This window comes from Amblyomma mixtum, chromosome 5 (assembly GCF_055824585.1).
Source record: "Amblyomma mixtum isolate Tamu chromosome 5, ASM5582458v1, whole genome shotgun sequence".
NCBI classification, from domain to species: Eukaryota; Metazoa; Arthropoda; class Arachnida; order Ixodida; family Ixodidae; genus Amblyomma; species Amblyomma mixtum.
Genome location: NC_143016.1, coordinates 135974396 through 135998694, shown reverse-complemented (window position 1 = coordinate 135998694; position 24299 = coordinate 135974396). Strand labels below are relative to the sequence as shown.

Below are 24299 nucleotides of genomic sequence, written 5' to 3'. Positions count from 1 at the left end.
CATCACTCTTCACGAGTGAAGAAGCGGAAATGTTTTGCGACGGTGATGGCAGGTTCAAAATGCAGTGTATGCATTTTTAGTTTTGGATTAGAGAAGGGTCCAACTGGCATGACAATTAAACGACATCGCGCCACCTTTCGTCGAATGTAGAATTCGACGAATTTAGAGACGTCGAATGTGTGGATCTTGCCGGGAAAGCTTGCGAGGTCTTCTTGCGCTAGCATGAGAAATAGTGACGTAATCGCAAAATAAAAACGATCAGTGTTCAGGCTTGTGTGCATTACACAGCGACAGGCCGAGGCCACAGTTAAGACGACACCTACAGTGGCCGTACGTTTCCACCGAAGAAACGGTTGTTTCAGGAACGCAAAACAGCACCTCCGAAGGTGAAGCTCAGGAAGCATTGTTTGTCGCCATCGGTCGACGCGCAGCAGCATATGGGCGAAGGCAGCGGAGATCTGAAATTCCGGCAACAATGACGTCATCTAAAATCTTCTCTATCTTTCCAAACGTAGTGAGAAGAAGCATGAACATCATTGCTTTTCAATTGGCGATTAAGTCACTATTTCAAATGGTAGCGCAAAGCTATTTGGTGCGCCTTACCTGCTAGCATCATACATGCGACTTCTTGAGCCAACTCGAATTCTCAAAAACCCATCTCAGCTTCCGGTGATCAAGCAACGCTAGACGGAGGGGGGCTTCTACACGAGTTCTACACGACACTTTTCCGAGTTTATGGTCATCGCCAACATGGTGATTTGCAACTGCAAACTTCCGCATTCCGGACTTACGAACGAGAACGCTCCCTTGCCCTTAATAAAATTTTGCTCTCTTGACAATACATTGAATGCGATCATGTGTCATGGGCCACGTAACTAACTTTCAGTGATAACGGGCCACACAACAGGGGGAGGTGACAAGTACGCCGAGTGTCCCAGCTAAAGGTAACCAAGGTTTTACAGACGGAGTGCCCTAGCCGAATGAAAACCACTGAGTGCTGCTGAGAGTTGTGCGGCCGAGTCTGCAGAATATTGTGCAGTTTCCATACTTAAATAATTAGAAAAATATAGCCAAATTTTTTAATACTGGCTGCAGGAATGAAGTGTCGGTGAAGAAGTTATAAAACAAAAGGCAGAAATATTTGTCCCCAAGGTACCAGTTACGCATTCCAGTCGAATGATTCTATGAAGACATGAAATGAGTGATGAGTAGAGGAAAAATGCGGTACAGTGACCTGATAGGCGACTTCAGTAGCAAAATAGACAAGAAACAAAAGGGACCAGATAATGGCGGACTACGGCATAGGTTCTAAATCTATCAGGGAGGCAGTATTAGTAGATTTCTATGAACGAAGGAATTTGCAGGTCATTAATATATTCTTAGGAAAACGAGAGAAACAGTAATGCACGCCGAACAGCACGAGCGGCAAGACTAAAAATGCCAGTAACTGCTTATTCTGAGTGCCTCCATGCATAGTACGGGTTGTGGAGGTGCTCTGCAAGCTGAGGTGGGGTCTAGTTATTACAGTGTTGTGAGGCATCGTGTTCGCCTATATTTTAATAGCGAATGGCGGAAAACAGTAAGGAAGAGATCACATCAAATAGTTAACAGAGAACTGGTAGTCGTAACATAACATGAATGACGCTCCGGTTTCTTCGCGAACGTAGTGGCAGTTTTACTTGACCATGCTGCGGGTAGCTGGCTGCTGGCTACGAGCGCACGTGAACTCGAACGAATACACTCAGACCTCTTGCGCCCCCTGCCGGCGTCGCGTGCGGCACTTCGAGCACCTCAAGGTGATATTAAGCAAGCACAAGGACGTCCAACTCTTCAGACCTCACACCGGAGACATGAAAAACGGCAGCGTTCAAAACACTCGGTGCAGCTCAGCGTTAGCTCTTGAAAAACATGCAGCTTAATGAGGAGAGTCGTTGATGTCTGTAACGCGGCATTTACGGCAGACTTCGCGAGGCGCCATTTCCTACCGCATTTCAGACTCGCCTATGGGGCAAAAACCTGGTGGATAAAGATAACGGTTAGGACCACGCGGCGAGCTACGGAAAGAAAATGATCTGTAACGTTAAGAGACAGGAAGAGGACAGAGTGGAACAGGGAACAAACGCAGGTTAACGACATCTTAGTTGAAATCAAGAGGAAGAAGTGGGCATGGGCAGGGCATGTAATGCGAAGACAAGGTAACCGATAGTCCTTGAAGGTGCAATAAATTACATTCTAAGCTCATCTTTTTACCGCGGGAACTCGATCTTCACGGTCTGACCATTCTAAGAAAGTTCGAATTATTGCCCTATGCGGCCGATTCCCCCGTTAAATGGAATTAAACGTCCAGGCTCCCTCCTTTTTTTAACCCAACCTCGAACAGAGGAGGACTTAGCCGACGTGTGGAGTGCCTTTCGGCCAACCACGTGGCGGCTAGCCGCTCTGTCGTGGGCGGAGTGATACGAAGCGATCGGTGAAAGCAAAGAGTCCAAACGTATTTTTATTTCTTTGAGCCTAATTTGCTGCTATCTAGTCCGCCAGTGAAGCGACTTATTCATGGAAACCTAAAAACAAAACAAAATAACAGCGAAATCGAAGCCACCATGCGACTGGCTGAAAGAAGGAACGCTACGCGTTGGCTGACTGCTCCTCTTTTTGAAGGTGAGCTTAAAAAAAGATGACGAGAGCCAGGACGTATAATTCGCTTTGATGGGGAAATCGGCCGCACAGGACAATGCTTCGAAGTTTCCAAGAATGCTCGGAGAATGTAGATCGAGTTCCCGAGGTAAAAAGACGACTTCAGATTCCTCTTTAGCGCACATTTAAGGCCAACGGAACGGATTACAAGAGAAAGCAAGCGTAGCAAGGGGTGGCAGAACGTTAGGTAGACGTATGAGATTAAGAATTTGCGGGGATTGGGTGGTCGTAGCTGGCAAAGGACACGGTTAATTAGAGAGACATGTAAGAGGCGTGTTCACTGTGGTGAGCGTAGTCAGGCTGATATGATGATGATCAAAGGCAGAATGGAAGCGGGTAGCAAAAAGTGCCGAAAAAGTAACAAAGAACTGCACTAAAAGGCCAACCGCATGAAAAAACGCAAAGAGAATGGGTGAAAAACTGGTCCATACAAACACATCCAGGAAACGCACGAGGTCCATTTATTGCTTTCTTGCAGAATAGACTGTGACACTGGAGACCGATATTCCAGACTAGTATTATCTGACGACTTTTCAACTACCTTTACCTTCACCATACTTTAGAGGGAGGCGGCCAGGCCTTCTGGAAAAATAAACACCTACAACGTTTCGTAATGACGCTGGTAGTTAGCTTATCCGCGAAACAATAATAGAAATTTATTGGATGGAATCCTGAGCACCAGGCCACATGTTTCCAATAGTGATGTCCTCCTTTCTTTCACTTAGAAAACAATAAAATCAAGCAGAAGGACCTATAATACGAAAATGCTGCATAAAAGAAGCGGGAGGGAAACCGTGTCCACGTTACGTTTCATGTCGTGTGTGTTGCGTCGGCTGTTTACCGAGTCCGGGAGTCGAGTGAATGAGCATCGCTTGCAGGCAACGTATCTGACGCGAATAAGAGTGTGTTATGATAAAGCGAGCATGCAGGAGTCTTTGCCAACGGTGGTGTAACTGCGGGTGCATGACCTGTGACTGTTACAACAGGCGTTGCAAGGCTTCTTGCAAGGCCGTGCGCAGCCATGATTCCTGAAGCTGTGGGCATTTTTATCCTAATAGATGACGTGGCTCTCACAGAAGAACGCTGCAAGTAGAGTTTGAAAAGAAGAAATTTCTGTACATCTGTTTAACATCTCGCTTTCAAGTTGCACAGCTGTTTGCATAGTGCAAATGTGAAGCGGAATATGAGTTTTATTGCCTGTTGGGACGCGGCCAGCTGGCATTCCCGTCTGCGCTAACTGTGAGTTTGAATCATAGTTTAAACACTAGAAACAAACAATTTGGAGGCTGTTATCCAGAACGAGCTGTTGTTGAGGCGAATTACCTAAAAAAAAAGCAGGTACATTCCAATGAATACCAAGTTGGCGACAAAAAAGACACGTATCACGACCTAGTAGATTTGTGAAGAATCGAAAAGTGGTCCAGCGAACGAACGAACACAGCCACCGTTCTCTCGTCACAGTAAGTCCCCTCCTGTAAACTATTCGATGCCACAAGAGACAACGCTTGCCTCGACGTCGACAGGGTTTTTGTTACGGTTTATTAGCGGCTTTATCAACCAGCTATAATCTATGTCGCTATGTCCTAATACCTAGTTTCGAGCTGCTTCGCAGCATGCAAGTGTTCTACTTCATGATCTGCATTTATCTGTGTTTCGAATGCGGTGTGCTTTCAATATTATGTTTATTTTGTGCCTAGCTCTGCCCTGATGCATCAATGCTGTACTGCCCAGCCATGCTCACAATCATTATTGCTGAGCCGGGCTGGCTATGATCATGTAAAAAAGCTATTATTATTATTATTCTAATGGTTGCAATGGGCCAACCGGGATTCTTCTGATATTAGCGGAAAAAATAAATATACCTTCCATAAGGAAGCCTTTCTTTTAAAGATAACGACTCGATTGAAGGCTTTCGTGGTTCCTAGCAAAGCAGTAGGTTCACCCGCGAACATCCCCAGTGAGTCAAAATAAAAGGTAAGGGCTCACAGCTGAACCGACACCTTTGGTCAAGTGACGAAAAGGGCGGATTATAAGCGGATACCTGGCTAGAAAGATGATCTTAGCACTGCGAAGCAAAATAAGCAGCACCAAATCTCAGCCATCCATGCCCACTTACAACATTTGCATAGCACGTAAACTGTTGTCTTTTACATTATCGCAGCGAATCTCAATCAACAGCTGAACAAGGCCGACAGCCATCGTGGTAAAAACTGAGATGGATACAATGACTCAGAAGTTACGAAGAGTGCTTTTGTTTAGCAAACTAGAAAAAAAATCCGTAAAAATTCTTTCTAGGTTTTTTGTGTCGTAGTATATATGTCTGTTTTAAATCATCTGACAGAAGTTTCACCCATTACCGAAGAAATTGTGCAACTTGCGCATGGAGAGACATGGCAATAAATGCTGACAGCGTGCCTTTAGTTGGTTAGTTGGTTGGTTTATGGCGTTTAACGTCCCAAAGCGACTCGGGCCATGAGAAACGCCATAGTGAAGGGCTCCGGAAATTTCGACCATCTGTGATTTTTTTACGTGCACTGACATCGCGCATTACGCCGGCCTGCCTTTTAGTTGCCCCAAGTTAAACATCACTGCTACTCAGCTCTGTTCGACGTATCGTTAGTAATTTCACGCTGCCTTCTTTAACGTATCTACGAGCCAGATAAGGAGGTAATAACGCAGAAAAGGTGAATATCTCCTAACAGTAAACAGTGTTCATCTCTTTAAAGAGTCAATGGAGGAAAACGGTAAGAAAGAAGCTGATCAGTGAGATAGCGTTTAGAGCAAAAGTAGAAAAATAACCGAATGGTTGCCGAAAACACAGTCCCCTTGAAAAGAACCCGGTGAGTCCAATCGTTCCTGTGTATTATGGGCACTCTCCTGTTTACTTCTTTCAACAAACGATGAAGATAGCAGCTACCTGCATATATCATTTTCATAAGCGATTTGTAACCTTTTACTGAACCAAAACTAATATTCTGTTCTAGTGCCACTTTGTTGTTATAGTGCCATTTTTGGCTTTGCTTATGCCTATAATATTGAAATAGTTAATTTCACATGTCTAATTTTCGCTCAGTTGTAGTCCCACATTTATTTATTTATAATACTCCTAAGGGCTCTCTGGTGAGGATATTACATAGGAGGGGGGGTGGGGGTACAAGCATGAAAATATGGCACAGGCAATTGAAACAAAATACATGTAATAACGAAGTATGAAATAAAGCTAGCAATGTACACAAATAACACAACAAACAAAGCAGAATAAAATTCTCAGTAAATGCATATAATACAACAAATATACAAAATATGTTAGTCCACGATCATAACGAATACAGACAAAACAATGACACTATATTTCTTCTCTTTTTGGAAATAATGAAAATAATAACAACTGATTATTAATTATAATATTAATTATTTATCACATATTAATTGCTAATGAATAATAATTCATTAATTAATTAAAACAAAATATATTATTGGAACTTCATTGAAGCCGAGGGGCGCAGTCAAAAAGCCAGTTAGTAGCTTGATGATGGCTGTGCCGCTTTTACTATGCAATGGTAACGCATACATCAAATACGCTGATATTTACTGATTTACAAAAAGTACAATACTTGGTTAAAAAACACTTGAGAATTGCGAACAGGACATCTGAAAGAAATAGTTCCGAAAGAAAACTTCGTAATAAATCCTAAAAGCAGCAAAAAAAGAGCGAAATGCAGCACCAAATGAAATAAGGTTGCGCTGTCTGATAAACTGAGTTATGGGAGGTCAGTGTGGTGAATGTGCAGTGTTCTGGTTTAAACTTGCGGGGAATACAATATCGAGGCATCTGTTTGCCATAATCAGTAGATAAAGAGCTGCTAGCAACCATTTAGCTTTCTAAGATTGATTATTTTGTGACTTCCTGCGCTGCTCAGTCCCGAAACCAAGCTCCACATCAGTCAACCTCTATTAACCAACTGCGAGTGATGAAACTGTAGGTTAGCCGAACAACTTCTACAACCCTCGCTCTTGCTTTGTGGCTGCCTTTGAACCTTAGGACAGCATCTAATGTTCACAGTTTCAGTGCCACCAATACAAGAGAGGTATCTTTTGAAGATGTCTCCCAGTCTATGCTACTGAAGCACTGCCAGGCAAAAATTAAGGATAAGAGCTCTAAGATTGTCGCCAGATGGATTTATTCCTTCAAGTGGACTTAACAGCTTGCTGCATTGTTCATTAAATTGTGCCTCGCATGGCAATTAACACACTTCCTGCACCAAAAGCTGGACCAGACCGTTCGCTTTCTCTCTTTCAAAAGTATTCCTGAGAGGAAAATCTATCGCGCCGGAAGAAGCGCGGCACCGGAAAAGGTGTAGAAAAGAATTTTCTCTCTAGACATGCAACGAAAAGAAAGTTATTTAATTTTTTTTCGGTTTTAGCTAACCCTGGGCAGACAGCATATAGGACAACATGCATAAGGTACTCTCGGAAATTCCAAGGTATTTACTAAGGTAATCGCTACTAGGATCACGACAACCTTAGACTTCAATCAACCAAGTGACCAGGCTGGCTTTCGTCATGGATACTCGATAATCGACCATATTCACACTATCAATGAAGTAACAGAAATATGTGTGGAATGTAACAAATCCGTATATATAGTGTTCATTGATTACGAGAAAGCATTCCACTCAGTAGAAACCTCAGGAGAGTGTTACGTCAAAATATTGGAAGATATTTATAACGATTGCACAGCTACCATAGTTCTCCATAAAGTAAGCAATAAGATTCCAATAAGGAAGGGTGTCCGGCTGGGAGACACGATCTCGCCTATGCTTTTCACTGCCTGTTTACAGGAGATATTCCGCGGCCTGAAATGGGAACAGTCAGGGATAAGCGCTAATGGAGAATACCTAAGTAATCTGCGATTCGCTTATGATATTGCCTAGCTAAGTCACTCAGGACATGAACTGTAAAGCATGATCAATGAGTTAGACAGGCAGTTCAGAACGATGGGGCTAAAAATTAACATGCAGAACACCAAAGTAATATTAAATAGTCTAGGTAGAGACCATCAGTTCGCAATTGGTGGCGAGGAGCTGGAAGTAGTAAGAGAATATGTCTATTTAGGGCAGGTAGTGACAGCTGATCCGGATCATGAGAGGGAAATAACATGGAAAATAAGAATGGGGTGGAGCGCATATGGCATGTCTTCACAGCGAAGGAGTGGCAGTTTACCAATATACCTCAAGAGAAAAGTATACAACAACTGTATCTTTCCGATACTCACCTATGGGGCAGAAACGTGGCGGCTAACTAAGAGGGTTCAGCTTAAGTTAAGGACAACGCAGCGAGCTGTCCAAAGAAAATTGATAGGTGTAACGTTAAGAGATCCGAAGCGGGCGGAGTGGGTGAGAGCACACACGCGGATTGATGACATCCTTTTCGAAATAAAGAGGTAGAAGTGGGCTTGGGTAGGGCATGTAATGCGAAGGCAAGATAACCACTGGTCTTTGAGGGTAACGGAGTGGATTCGAAGAGAAGGCAAGCGTAGCAGGGCTCGACAGAAGGTTAGGTGGGTGGAATAGATTAAGACGTTTGCGGGAATACGTTGGCCGCAACCGGCGAAGGACAGGGTTAATTGTAGAGACATGGGAGGGGCCTTTGTCCCGCAGTGGGCGTAGTCAGGCTGATGATGATGGTGATAAAAAAAATACACTACTTGCTTGCTGTGAATGCAAAGCATGCCCACGAGGTTTTCGGCTGCTTTTATGGCGTACTACTTTCGGGCTCCCCCAAATGGAAGTTGATGAAGACAATACCCAAACAAAGCGCGATAGACTGGCAGTTAAACGCGTGGTGTGCTGTGCTGCGGTCACCGTGCACTACACTCAGTGCAGTGGCCAGCGAAGCTGATCTGTTCGCGGACGCCAGTTTTAGAATCGATTTAAGAGAAGGTATTCTTTGTGCGGAAAGGAATCAATCATATGTCTTTGCTTTTGCTTTCTGGTGTCTCGGCTGGGCAGTATAGAAGATGCGTGCATCTCAATGGTATCTTTTTATCCACTTCGTGGATTGATATTATGTATCGCTAGCAAAAAATGAAGGCATCGGAGTATCAGAATAGAAGAGAGAGAGAGAGAGAGAGAGAAAAAAAAACTTTATTGTACAATAAATTCGGGGCACGCCCCAGGGTCCCAGCACGACCCCACTGCACTCAAGTGTTTATGTTCCTAATGTCCATAACACTGGCAGCCCGGCCGGTAGCGATGGTCTGCACGGCTGGGTCCTCCGAGTGCAGCAGAGTCTCCCAGTCCTCCCAGGTCTTGAGGTTCTCTAGGTCCCGCGGGGGAGGGTCCGCCGGGCAGAGGGAAAGGATGTGGAGGGAAGAGGCGAAGGGTTTCGGAGTATAGAAGACACATTTTAATTGTTTCGTGTATTTTTCCGCAAATAGAGCCACAGATTTTCAGGCTGCAGCTGTTAGTCAGACTTTGGGCAGGCGGCGCTCGGTCCTAAGGTAGCACACTGGCAAAAACAATGAAGTAGGATTAGGAAGAGATTATTACAATGATACTGGTCCAAGCAGTCTCTTTTCTTGGTAGGTTCCCTTTCTGGCAAATAGACGAAGTATACGCAGCGCTGCTGCCAAGTGCGCTTCTCACGCGTTCTTGCTGACATTTCGCATGATAATAAAATGCAAATATGGCGACTTCAGTACGAAGGTACGCAAGAAGTAGGCAGGCGATCAGATGGTAGCTGGCTGTGGCGTAGTCTATAGGAATAGCAGGCGGAAGTTATTAGTATAGTTCGCAATTTAGAAACAATTTACTGGTTAAGAATGTCGTCTTCCGCAAAGGAGTGAACAAACGATAAAAATAAAATACACTTCATACTATGCGCTCACCCTGGCATCATGCAGGACGTGGAGGTTCTTGGAAACGTGAGTTGTAGTGACCACGGGATGGTAAGCCAAGACTCAAAGAGGGAACGGAAGAAATTAGTGAAGCAGAAGTCGTATAAAAAGTTAGTGGTAACAGTGAAAGTAGAAGAATTCAGGATATCGTTGAAGAACAGATATCCGGCCGTTTCTCAGGAAGACGGTTTTAATGTTCAGACAATGAGGGATCACCTCACAGCTATAATTACGGAGTGCGCAGTCGAAGTGGGCGGTAAGATGGTTCGACAAGACAGCGACAAGCTATTTATGGAGACGAAAGATCCGATTAAGAAAGGCCAAAGCATGAAAGATGTGTCTAGCCCTCCTGACAAAATAGAACTGGCAGATCTATCAAAGTTAATAAAAAGCGCAAGGTAGCCGACATAAGGAAGTTTAATATGGAGAGAATCGAGCATGTTGAAAAAGACCGGACGTAGCCTAAAAGCGCTAAAGACGAAACTAGCCAGAGGTGAAAGCCAGATGTATGGGGTAAAAGTCAAAGCGGGCAATGTCATTAGCAATATGGATAAGATGGTTAAAGTCGCCGAAGAATTCTACAGCAATCTATACAGCAGCCAATGTATTCAGAACGAGAATGAGAGATGCAGTAGAGCACAGCATTGGGACATCCCGCAAGTATTGGAAAAGATAATAAAGAAAGCCTTAGGAAAATGCAGAGGGGGAAAGGGACTAGTGAGGATCAGGTAACAGCAGATCTGTTAAAGGAAGAAGGGGAGATTGTGCTAGAAAAACTAGCCACCCTGTATACGCAATGCTTTATGACCTCGAACATGACAGAAGCTCCGAAGAACGCTAACATTATTCTAACTCTTCAGAATGGCGACATAAAAGGCTTGAGAATTAAAGACCGATCAGCTTACTGTCCACTGCATATAAAGTAACTACTAAGGTAATTGTAAGAGGGTGAGGACAACCTTAGACTGGAATCATCATAAAAGACCAGACAGGCTTTCGTAAGAAATATTCAACAAAATACCTTATTCCTACTATGAAACAGATGATAGATAAATTAACAAATATAGCCAAAGGCCATATATAGCCTTCATTGATTACGACAAAGCATTCGACTTAGCGGAAACCTCAGCAGTCATGCAGGCATTGCGGAATAATTGTGCAGATTAGTCTTATGCGAAAAAATTGCAAGATATATATAACGACTGCACAGCTAACATAGTCCTCCATAAAGTCAGCAATAGAATTCCAATAAAAAAGGGTGTCAGGCAAGGAGACACGATTTCGCCCATGCTATTCGCTGCCTGTTTACTGGAGGTCTCCCGAATATGGATCGGGAACAGGTGGGGATAAAAGTTAATGAAGGATACTTAAGCAATATCTAATTCGCTAATGGCAATGTCTTGCTAGATCACTCAGTAGATGAACTGCAAAGAAAAAACAATGAGTTAGGCAGGCAGAGAAGAACCATGTGTCTAAAAATTTCGCAACTTCACAACTGTCAGCGAGGTACTGCAAACAGTGAGGCAATACGTCTACTTAGGGCTGGTAGTGACTGCTGATGTTGATCATGAGAGGGAAATAAGTAGAAGAATGAGAATTGAAGAATGAGAAAGCAAGCGCTGGTACTTAATCATACCAGAGGGACTACAAGGGAAGGTAACCGTAGCAGTGGCGGCGGAAAGTTAGGTAGGTGGATATGGTTAAGATGTTGGTGGGGATACGGTGGCCGCAGCTGAAAAAAGATAGGGTGAATTGGAGAGACATGGGAGAGGCCTTCGCCCTGCAGTGGGCGTAGTCAAGCGTTCCTGGTGATGATGATGATGATGATGATGATGATGAGAAGTATTTCGGAAAGAGTAAGGGTGCCAGGGCATACTCTCAGGGAGGATGTTTTGTGTCTTAGGGCTCAGTCGAGGTTAGAAACAAATCAGAGAGCTCGTTTGGAGATTAGCACTAGGTGCCCACAGCAAAACCACAAACGAGGCAGTGCAAGGGAATATGGGCTGGGCATCGCTCGAAGCACGAGGAGCTCAGAGTTACTTATTATATGAAGAACGCTTGAGGAAATAGCGCTCAAACAGGTGGGCAGCTAAGGTATTAAAATGCTTATGTAGAGAGAGCGTCGGCTCAATATGGTGAAAAAGGACAAAGAAAAAAAATAGTATGTATGAAGGACACAAGGACGGAGAAGAAAAGTTGCTTTAAAACAGATAAAAATTGCAGAAGGTAAAAACTGGATTATTTGAATGCAAAAGGAGCAGAGCGCACTGTACAACTATACCGAAACTGGAAAAGGCAGATAAGGAAGGAATCGTCCTATGAAATACTGCGAGGCAGTTCTCTACAACTATAAAACTAGATCAAGGCGTCTTAGAACGTGCAGCTACAAAAATAAATATAACCAAAAGATGACATATGTTCGGTGTGCGGTAAATCTGTCGAAACAATAATCTTATTCTTGAATGTGGTGGTGGTATCCAGCGGATGTCAATGCAGGCACAGTCGCTCTTCCTGATGCCCTAGGTTTTAGAGTTAACAAATGTCATGTGAAGGAATCTGCGATCGAAGTTAGCAAAAAACCATTCCAAGATTGTTGGCTCAAAAACAGATAGGTGACACAATGTTCTATGTGTAATATTAAAAATGTATTTAAAGATAACGGCGAAAATAGAGACTATTTTTAGCACCGCTAAAGAAATATAAACAAGAAAATCAAAAAGAAAAAAAAAGCCAAGCACGGTGGCAACTTAAACATCTCCGTTTCAAAGGGTAAGCTCTTCCATCAATGCCCCTCATATTATTTTATTTTTTTGTGTGTATGCTACTGAACAATCCACGCATTCGAACTTGTGCTCGCACATGCTCGCGCCCGCGTTCTCTTACATTGGGAGTGACTTGAGCATGGATGGATATTGATAAAGACGACGACATGAAAAGAACCGTGCGAGAGACTGGTAGTTTGATACGCGGGCTTTTTTCAATTTCCATAAAAATCGTACAGTATAAGCACAAACACCATCAGCTAGTCTGTGACTGTCGTAGAAGGGCTAAAATTCACTAATCGCCTTTAAGGTCCAACTGTATGGGAGCCAGTCAGGTGAAGTTTCATTCTGTTTGATTATTTCAACAAGTTTTGCAATTGCTTCTTTAAAATACTGCATAACTCGTCGTTCGTCGAGACCCGCGGGACGCACCGCCGTCCTGCCCCTCCAGATACTTTGCAATCAAAAAGCAATGACAATATCATAAGACAATATCATAAGACACTCAGGAGGATATGGGGGTCCAGCAGGAACTCCTTCTTAAGAGTTCTTTGGAGGACGTCCCAGAGAAAAAAAAACTGCACCCCAGCAGTGCAAGAATACATGCCCTATCGTTTGATCCTTTTTACACAGGGCAGCTGACTCCTCACGCTGCAAGTAATCTCTTTCACCTGCAGCCACGTTTTACCGGGCTCAGTAGTGATGAGTAGATTAAAAAAGGGCTTAGGCTTCATGAGAAGTTATCATTTTGTGTACCCGTTTTAAAATTTTTTGCCCTGTACCTTCACCGTGCATGTTTCCGGGCAATGGTTGAGAGAAGAGTGACTCTCAGGTTTGTGTAAAGGTTTTCTTCATGTAACTCTACTGAGACAATTGGAGGGAGCCATTAAACGCATGCAGAAATGCAATATTACCCATTTTTGTTATGGAATGATTAAGATGGAACTTTCGAAAGCAGCAACTATGAATGAACTAGTTATGTATTGTGCCATCATACCTTCCACGATTTCGCAAACGATCGACCACTGGCGGTGTTCACCACGTAGCTTTTACGACTCAACAGAGAAAGAAGGCGTACTATTAGGGTATGCGCCCACCATAATTGTCAGTGTAGCTCGATTCCTGCTAGCAGGAGACTTTAAAAATCTTGAATTAGGTAATTAATAGGATCCTGTGCCGTTTTCCCGTGACTATTATGCTTCTAAAGTTTTTTTTTTTACTACTGACTCTACAAAGAACGTACTTTCAAGCAAGCATATTAACGTGCACTTCATCGTTCTTGCAGGCAATGCCGACAGTAACGGGTACTATTGGATTGTTCGTGGTGTTCCTGTCATTATCTACTGAGGCGTTCGCTCAAAGCCCATATCTCACGCATCGGCACTCCAAGCATCCAATCAGATCAGAGCGCCCAAGAGCGGAATTCTTGTACTTTCGACGAATAGTCTGCAGTACGTGCTCTGTTTTCCTACTGTACCAGTGTTGTACCGTATTCATTTGAGCTTTTGTTTCTCCTGCACCGCATTGGCAGCCCTATCGTTCGCAGCGCCTATCATTTGTAGCGGGCACTTGTCCTCCACCACCAGATGGTGGAGCACAGTGCCTAAAATATTTGCGTTATTCGTTAATAAGCTATAAAATAAATGCCTAATGCTGACCATATTTCGCTTATTTACTGCTAATGGATATGTTCGTCAGTGAAGTACCAGTTACGAGTTCGTCTTCAAAAGGAGTGGCAGTGAGCGCATTTTGCTTAGCATAAGGGCAGAACCTAAAAAAAAACCTCAGAAGAATCGATTGGGGGCGAGTTGGTACATGACTATATGATACAAAGCGCAAAAGGGACAGGACGAACGAAGAAACCAGACGGACTCAACACGTGTTGTTTCTTCGTTCGTCCTGTCCCTTTTGCGCTTTGTATCATCTAAAAAAAAATCACCTTATGAGCACATTTTGGATCGTAATTGCCTCACTTTTCGTACGTTCAAAGTCAATAAGTTCCCTAATTCCCGCTCTCTTCAGGTTTTGCTTATGATAGCAAAAACAAATATTCTCTCCTTCCTAATTTTAATAAGCGCCATGAAAGAAGAGCACACGACAAAACAGCATGCATCAAAAGAGCGCACAGAAACAGCACAGCTACAAAACAGCACAACGAAAAAACAGCACAGTGACCAAACAGGAAAGGGACAAAATAGCATGGGAACAAAACAGCGCAGGGAAAAACAGCACGGCGACAAAACAGCACAGGAAAAAACCGCACGCGTCACAACAGCAGGCCAGACAAAACGGCAGAGCGACAAAACAGTGCAGCAAGAAAAGCCTTACGAGAGAAGAGCGCATGAAAAAAAATGCACGACGAAAAAACAGCACATTGGACTACGGAGCAGCGCTGCTGGAGGGAAGAACTATCATAGTCATAACCGCAAATGGTAACTCATAACACGTATGGCGGCGACCTTGGGGGTTAGCGAGTGCGTGTTTCACAGACTCAATAAGAAACAGGATAGGGTAGTATTCGCATCTTAAATATCTACTTTTTTCTGGCTAGTGATAGAAGGAATAACGCTGAAGAAGTTGTTGAGGAAGCATCTGTTGCGCGGGTTGACCATCATGATGCTGAATTTTGTTAAATATGCCCGACGCAGATCTCTGGGTGTACCAAAGCCCATATATTCTTCAAAACTGTCCCTCTCAGCAATTCAATTTGGAGCAGTTTTGTCTGGAGCGAGCTACACGGCCTTCATATGCAAAAATATCCAGTATGCGATACTTATCCGAGGGGGTACCCAAAAGAAACCGGACTGATTTTTTGAATCGGCACAGCTTCTGTGGTACCGCGTTTTGCCGCTAGGAGCGCATAGAGCGAACATTTCAGAGTCAGTAAGCAGGGTTGCCAGATTTGGCTATTAATAGCCAAATTGGGCTACTTGTTGTCCGAGTTGGCGTCAGAAATTTCGTTTTGGCTATGTGGCTACTTTTGGGCTACATCTTTTTCGTGCGTGAAAAAAAAAAAGTTAAAGTAGTTATAATGTGCTCTGTTACAATTATACAGTGACAGAAATAAAAGGCATGCTGGAATCAAAATGCATGCTATAGAAGGTTAAAGAAATTGAACGCGTCTGCTACAAAATGACAATTTGTAAACGCTGTGTTCGAGAAAACTTGTACTTCAGGCGGTCAAGGATCATGGCCTTTCGATTTCTAAAGAGTGGACACTACGTGAAAGTTGCCCCCCGGAAACAATTCACGGCCTATGGATTCCACTTAATCCGCGAACTAACGCCACCCCCCCGCGACTGTTGCCGTCTGCACATGTGAGCGTTCTCCCATTGACGGTGCACCTCGGGTGACCATGACAACCATGGTACCAGAATAGAGAGAAAACATTAAGATAACTTAAGTCTCCCTACGTGGTGCGAATGCGTAAGCATTAAATGCTACTATTTCGCTTCTGTTGCCTCGTTTCGTGATCCTCACGTGTTAACCGTTAACCATAGACGTGGCCTAGTGGTTTGGGCGTCCGCTTCGGCTGCGGTAGGTGGCTGGTTGGAAACCCACCGGCAGGCATGTTCTTTTCTTGTATTGTTTATTCTGGTTCTGTGGACACATTCTGCTCAAGACGCGCATGAGGCAAGTAATGCTTACGCGCATTAATAAGGTTTTTTTCTGTTTCTTCCTATTCTCGTGGTGGACACAGCAAGCGTGCCACTCGCAAGAGCCTACGCTTTTTCTGCAGCCTCAAGAGGCACACGTGCAGCCCTCGAGATTCATTGCAAGCGACGCGAGAGCGCCGTGTCCGTTGCGTAATCTGCGTGCACTCATGCGGAGCCATCCTTCGGCGCTGCGCGGATCCCACTGTAACTATCGAAGGCGGCGGAAGTTAGTGGCATGACATGGCATTAGATCCGTCGCTACGAGAACTTTCAGAATGGGCAAGTGGGCGATGTAGGTACATCCGGAACTACAAAAAGAAATGGAAAAAGGAGCCGGAATTCAAGGGTAACTGTTTTTCTCATTATTGTGAACATGCTGTTAGACTGAAGATAAAATCGACATAGATTATCATCTAATGGCATATACCCTTGATTTATTCTGAGCTCATGCATATCGTAGAATGTAGCTTCAAGAAGGCGCATGCTCGATACTTTGAGGCGACGCTCTCAGTGAGAACCTTTCTCTTAAAGCATAAAATTGAAATGTGAGGCTGCGTAAGTATACAGTAAGGTATTTCCACTGTCGATGTGTCTAATCTGCGCGCGAACATTTAAAAGGTGAAATATTCCTAAACTAGAGCTGCAATTGCGTTTTTTAGCGCCGCCTTTCTTTTCCGCATGCAGACTGGCGGGCGTCACCCGCCTCAGGTGATATGGCCTACTGCCGCGCCTGCAAAGTGGAACTGCGGCTCCGTCTTTAGGACCTGGTTAGCCGCGCATGTTAGCCGCACTGGTTAGCGCGCATTACGGATGGGAAACGTAACAACGGAAAAAACACGCCGTGCGCACCCCCTCAGACATCATCTGCGTGAAATAAATCGAATATGTAAATATTCCTGCCGAAAATTAATTCAATATGCTTAAGAAATGTTGTCAAAAAACAAATATTTTTGGCTACTTTTGGGCTACGCAAAAATTTCGCTTTTGGCTATGTTTGGGCTACTACGGAGGCCAATTTGGCTACCTGAGGTCGGAGCCATCTGGCAACCCTGTCAGTAAGCCGAGTGCCGTCGCTGAAGGAGGTCAGACTAGTTTAGGCAGAGTTTTAGAGTGACGACTGTTTTGTGTGAGTGTCGTTTTTGCAATGGCTGATTTTCGCGAACAGCGTGCGCCGGTGAAATTCTGATTTTTTCTCGGAAAAAGTGGAACGGAAACTCTTGAAATATTAAGAAAAACGCACAAGGACGATGCTATGGGGACAACTCAAGTGTTGCTGAATCGAATCCTGAATCAAAGCAACAATCATGCCAATGGAAAACTTGAAATTCACCTCACCTCAAGAAAGCTCGTCAGGTGAAACCAAACCTCAAAACAATGCTGATTTGTTTTTTCAACTTGAGAAGAGTCGTCCATTCAGAATTTGTTCCGCAGGGTCAGACAGTTAACCAGGCTTTCTTTTTGTATGTTCTGAAAAGATTGGGCAACAGTGTTTGGTGGAAGCGGCCTGATTTGTGGCAGACGGGTGGCTGGTTTTTCCACCATGGCAATACCCCTGCTCACACAGCCCTGTCTCTACGACAAATTCGGACCAAAAATGGCATGACCTTTGTTCCTCAACCTTCATACTCACCCGACCTTGCCACGTGCTACTTTCTTTGTTTCGTAGAATGAAAAGACAGGTGAATGGAAAGCGTTTCGCTGATGTTGCTGAGGTGAAGAAAAAAAACAACGGAGGGACTGTCAAGCATCACAAAAGATGAATTTAAACAATGTTTTGAAAAATGGAATGAAAGACTCGACAAACGTATCATTGTAAGTGGAGAGCACTTTGAAGGATATTGAAGGTCTGTGCTGAAAATGTGAACAAATAAGTTCAAACAAAAATAAGTCCGGTTTCTTTTGGGTACCCCCTCGTATTTCACGATGGCAGGATTTCCCGAGCCGACAGTTTCAGTTTGCTGTTTAACCAGGACGCAGTGCAGTGGCTGTCTGAGGCGGACCGGCGGTTACGTTACTTTGCGAAATGGGATACACAGTTGACCTGAAAATTCATGCGTCAGCGTGCATTTGTTGAGTGAAATTTCACAATAAAGCCCACTTTTTATACTTCGAAGAGAATTATATATCCAAACATTAATTTTCGCACCATTTGACCAAACCTGATTTTATCGTTTAGAAGCTGCTTTTACTAAAACGTAAATTTTTGAGAAATTTGGCTCTCTAGCTCACGAACCACAAGAAACATCCAACATTACAAACACAAGTAGGAGTCTATTGAAGCAGAGTTGTAGAATAAATGCAGGGAATTTCGTTTCACAGAATGTTTATTGCCTCTTATTATGGTTGGATTAAAAATGTACATTTGCGATGGTAATTTCAGTGCTTGGGCAAATACGTGTGCTTTGCTTCTTAAAGTAGTCTTCTTAAGGAATACACGGCCAGCGTCAGCAAACCCCGCAGCAACAGCAGCTTCACTCCCTAAGTCCAGTGAAATACGTACTGCATTCAGCACCGCAATTTAGCGGCGCTGCCATTGGGGCCCCATGCTAGTAAAGTAATAAACGTTAGTGGGCACTGCGGAAACCACATAGAAGTAATGCAAAAGCCCTTACGCCTCCTCAGCGCCTCTAATTGCTCCTCTCTGCCTCTAGTTGCTCCTCTTTGCCTCTATGTCTATTGTGACGACGCGTCTGACAATCGAATCTTATAATTCACCTTAAACCACAGTTATTGCACCTTACTCTATAAAAGAACTGCGTTTAATCCACACATAATTCATTTGATTCACACTTACTACGCAAATATTTCATTTATTTTGCTCTGAATTCACAATGTTGACGCAATTATTGCAGAATTAATCCATTTCATTCACTCTTAATTTATTTCATTTAGAAGTGATTCATTCAATTCACACTTAATTCACAAATGTTTCGCAGTTGATTTACTGTAATTCACCTTGAATTCATTACAATATATCATTAAGTCACAATATACCCACATTAATCCACATTAATTTATACTTAATTCGCCTTAATTCACTGTAATTCACCTTAATTCATCTTCATTTACTAGTGGCGTTTCTATAATTTGTTATTATTGATTAAATTTCGATTAAATTCAAAACCACCATTGTTTCACCTCGGTATTGATTTACACATTCAAACTTCGCGCCACGCGTTGGCTCCGCCCACCTTTCCGGTCACGTGGGCCGATCACGCGGCACATCACATGGTGTGTCACATGGCACCGCACCTCCGGCAATCCAAAGTTCGCGCCACTGCCGGCCCGACCACCCCCACTTTTGGTCACTTTTTTACTCTAATTAATTAATTAATTAATTAATGATCGGCCGGCACCAAAAGTTTTCCATCACATCCTCACCTCATCCTCCTATAATAACAACTTTTCAGACGATGTCTCTTTATAGTTTCCCACAATTGCTGCGAAAATGGTTTTGATGACAGAAAGCCGCTAACAGCGTAGTAATGCTTTCTCATTAATAACACAGCGCTCATATGCACTGATTGCGCGGGCGAGAAAAACAGCGCGCAACCTAGCTAGATTCCAACTCTAGTCTAACTAACTCGAGTCTAACTTAAGTTGGCTTTTCTATTTTCTGTTTATTTCGCATGTTAGGCTGCCGTAAGCTTCAATAATCAAGCATACCGTAGGCTATCTGCAAGCGCTGTTTGTTGCGTTACCCAAATAGCGAATGAATTTATTTCGTTCAGGTGTGATCGTTTCAGTAAAATGGAGTTCGGTTCGATTTCCGAATTCTATGGCATGAAACTAAATTTAGATATCTATTCGCCTTTACACACTTTCATTCGTCTTTTATTTTCTTTGTTGCAGCTGTTAGGTGCCATTTTGATGCTTCTGAAATTCAGAACTCTTGCGAGAGAACTGCACTAAGCCGAAAAAAATGGTACTACATCAATCTGAATACGAACCAGAGACACGCTAGGCTTTTCGGTGCCTTGGAGCACTCGGCCATAGCTGCAGCCTCTTGCTCTGTCTGTTCTAACTGGTAGCCGCCCTTGCTATGCTTTGGAAGTCCTCATCGCCGCGAATGTTAGCTATGGCCCCTGAAGAGCGGGCGAAAGCTATGACATGTCAAAGAGCGAAATAAAGCGAGAGACGCCATGCATGATGTCTACCAGTTGGAAAGGAAGCGGCTGCGGGCGCCGGCACTTAATGCATCAAAAGGAGCCAAGGAAACCGAACATTGCTAGCGAATGAGACAAATCACCCGGGGCATCTGACCGCAGAGCGAATGCCAGGGCCAATTTTATCTCTCAGTTGCCCAGATTCTGCTTGTGTAATACAGACAGAAAATATATAACTCAAGAAAACAAGCAGGGACTAAATAACCACTAGTTCTGCCATATGCACCGTTCCGGTCAATCAACGCTGTTCCTCAAGGAATGAGCGTGCCCTGCTTCTTAAACAACCAGCGAAACCAACACTCGCTAACTACTGAAGTCGCTGCCGTAAGTGTAGTGATTTACCGTTTGCGGTTATGGCTGTGATAGTTCACTCCTCCAGCAGCGCTGCGCCGTACTGTGCTGCTTTGTCGTCGTGCTGTTTTGTTCCTTGCGCTCTTCTTTCATCGTGCTGTTTTTTCGCTGTGCTGTTTTGTCGCGTGCTGTTTTTCACCTGTGCCGCTGTGTCGCCATTCTGATTTTTTACTGTCCTGTTTTGTCGCTGTGCCGTTTTTTGCCTGTGCTTTTCGTCGCTGTGCTGTTTTTTGTGCTCTGTTTTGACGCATGCTGTTTTGCCGTGTGCTGTTCTTTCATCTCCCCATTTTGATGTTCTAACCTTATTGTAACGTTTGCGCTCAGTATGGTATAAATAATATATAATTTTATTTATGTCTGTTTATATGAATTTTATGCCCGAGTCGCTCCTCATAAAAATTATTGTTTATGTGTTTTAAGACTGTAATGCGAATACGCTTTGCTCAATGTGAAAGGATAATTTATGCTGAAGTACAAGCCAGAGCCTGTTCAGGTAATATTGCGCAATATTACTTCCTGTATGTTTGCAATGGTCCATGGCAGTACGCTTTAGCCCACTGCCAATGTCACTGCCATTAGCAATGTGGATAACTAAGTAGCTGAAGAGTTCAATATAAATCTGCAAAAAAGCCAATGTTATTGGACATCCAGCCAGTAAGGAAAGCGGAAGTAAAGAAATCCTTAGGAGCAGTACAAAAGGCCAATGCGCCTGGCGCGGATGAGGTAACAGCAGATCTGTTGCTGGATGGTGGGCAGATTTTGCAAGAAAACTAGCCACCCTTTATATGCAACGCCTTATGACCTCGAGCGCACCAGAATCTTGGAAGAACGCTAACTTCTTAATCCGTAAGAGAGATGACGCCAAGGACACGAAAATTAGAAGGTGCCTACAAGGCATTTATGAAGGAACTCGTTAATAGATTCAGGACAACTTAACACCAATGTCAACCAAACGCCAGGCACACTTTCGTAAAGGCTACTCGACAATAGGCCATACATTAGCAGTCAAATGATAGAGAAATGCGCATGTTACAACCAACCCCTGTTATAGCCTCCACAAATTAGAAGAAAGCATTTGACTAAGTCAAGACGTACACAGTCACGGGAATCGGGGTGTAAACGAGCTCTGTGTAAAAGTGCTAGAAGTTGTCTACAAAACGTTTTACTTAAGGCTTTACATTTTTTTTAAATAGGGTTTTTTGATGTAGAAAAGCGCGTTTTTCGGCATAGCATTGTCAGCGGTGCAGTACATTACAATATAGCTAAGGCCAGGCAACTAGCAGGATGATAAATTAATACGGAATAAATAACTTTTTAACTATTATTGTTAGGCTTCTTAATTATCGCGAGGCATCAACTTAATATCCATCAACATCAATATCAATACCAGTCTTTAGAATTTCGAAAGTGCGATTACCCTCGACGCTGGGGCCCTAAAACTTTTGGCTGTTTCGGCAAGTTACCTGCACTGGAGCGGTTATTTTTGCTGCAAACTTCCCGAAATCGCATGTATTTTGGAGCAATGTTTCCAAAATTTCTTCGGCCAATTGCCGAGAGTAACTGCGTTTTCGAAATTCTAAAAAAAGATGTGGATATTACTTACGCTGCGCTATATGCCTCATAATAACTGAGGCGTCTAACAATAATAGTTAAAAAGTTAGCTATTCCTTATTAGTTAATTAGCCTGCAAGATGCCGCGTCTTAGCTGTACTCTTATGTACTGCACCGCTGGAACTGCTATGCCGAAAATAGCGCTCTTCTTATTCAGAATGCCTCTTTTTAAAAATTGTATAAGATATTAGATGAAACACTTCTCACAAAAGCTGCTCAGCCACCATGATCCTCCATAAAGAGAGCAATAAACGTCCAATAAGGAGAGATGTCAGGCATACAGACATGTACTCTCCAAAGCTAGTGGTTACTGTTTACAGGCGGTATTCAGAGATCTGAATTGGGTACAGTTGGGGATGAGAGTTAATAGAGAGTGGCATATATTAATCTGCCATTCGTTGAAGACTTTGCCTTGCTAAGTCACTCAGGGGTGAACTATAAACTGCACAGCATGATGAATAATTTTGGCACGCAAAGCCGACCAGCGGGTATAAAGATGAATAAGCAGAAAGCTGCAGCGATTTTCAAGTGTCAGAATGGGCCAGCAGTTTACGATTGGTAACAAGGCGGTGGCAGTGATAAGAAATTGTCTACTTAGAGCGGGTAGTGAGGTAACTAGAAGAATAAGAATGCCGTGGAGAGCATTTGGCAGGTACTCTCATCAATGGCAGTCTGCAAAAAAAAGTACCGGGTGTTTTATTTTAGGTCCAAAATTTTTAGAGAAAGGTAAATTCCTTTAGATTTATTTTAACCCTGGAGCTATACTAAGGGCTACGGCGGACGCCAGCTAAGAGGCAAACTACTTTAATTAGTTCACTGATTAACTGAATACGTTAATTAACTTCTATAATTTTTATTTTAGGGGATATGTTGTATTTGCAAAATTGGGGATTGTCTCCCAAACAGTCCAGCCAAGAAAAAAAATTTTCGTGAAAAAAATGTTTTGCCCGCGTAACGAAGCGAGAAAAAGTCACCCTGGTAGGCAGCTTCACACTGTAACACACCGTCTGTGAGCGCCTCTGACGTAGTTCGCTCCGCCCTGCGCTTTGTGTCATTGCGTTTTTGTTCCAACGCGGTATTCCGTGAGGCCGCGGAGCGAAGCGAACCAAGCAGCGATAGCGAAGGCCACCCGTCCGGGCTTCAGGTGACGTCAGCCGTGCGACGCAAAGCGCAGGGCGGAGCGAATACGTCAGAGGCACTCGCGCCGCTGAGTTACGGTGTGAAGATGCCTACCAGGGTGACTTTTTCGCGCCTCGTAACGTCCGTGAAAAATTTTTAATTAAGATTGTTTTTTCTGGGTCGGACTGTTTAGAGGACGATCTCCAATTCTGCGAATACAGCATACCCCCTAAAATAAAAATGAGAAAAGCTTATTAACATATTTAGTTAATTAGCAAACTAATTAAAGCAGTTTTCCTCTTGCCTGGCGCCCGCCGTAGCCTCCAGTATAGCCCCAGTGCTAAAATAAATCTAAAGCAATTTACCTTTTTTTTAAATTTTGGACCTTCTGCAAAAAAACACCCGGTATATAACAGCTGTATCTTATCAGTACCCGTTTAAGGGGCAAAACACTAGAGGCCAAAAAAGGCTCAACTTAAATTGATTGCAACGCAGCGGGCCATGCAAACGAAAATACAGGTGCAAAATTAAGAGAGAGGAAGAGAGCAGTGTGGGTCAGGGTTCAAAGGAGGGTCAATTACATCTTAATCGGAATCAAGAAGAAATGGGCTTGGGCTGGGAATGTAACGAGAAGCAAGATAACCGATGGTCGTAAAGGGTAACAGACAGGATTCGGAGAACGCAAGCGTAGCAGGGAGCGGCAGACAGTTAGGTGGGCCGGTGAGGTTAAGAAGTGTGCGGCGAAAGGTGGACGCGAGTGGCACTGGAGGAGCTTAACATAGAAGTGCATGGAAGAGGCCTTCTTCCTGCTGTAGGCGCTGTCAGGTTGATGATCATGATTCACCAAGTAACGGTTTGGTTTGGTTTCTGGGGTTTAACATCCCAAAGCGACTAAGGCTATGAGAGACGCCGTAGTGGAGGGCTCCGGAAATTTCGACCACATGGGGTTCTTTAACGTGCACTGACATCGCACAGTACACGGGCCTCTAGAATTTCTCCTCCAAAGAAATTCTAGCCGCCGCGGCCGGGATCGAACCCGCGT

General features: G+C 43.7%; 1 protein-coding gene across 1 annotated transcript in view; it reads left to right on the top strand.

Annotated features, from left to right (window-relative positions):
- Positions 1-24299, top strand: part of LOC149343865 (uncharacterized) — a 93833-nt gene that overhangs the window by 42306 nt on the left and 27228 nt on the right. Inside the window, exon 3 of the mRNA XM_089546091.1 lies at positions 13640-13805. Within this exon, the coding sequence (XP_089402217.1) occupies positions 13643-13805 (163 nt within the window). The 5' untranslated portion in view covers positions 13640-13642. The remainder of the gene's footprint in view (positions 1-13639; positions 13806-24299) is intronic.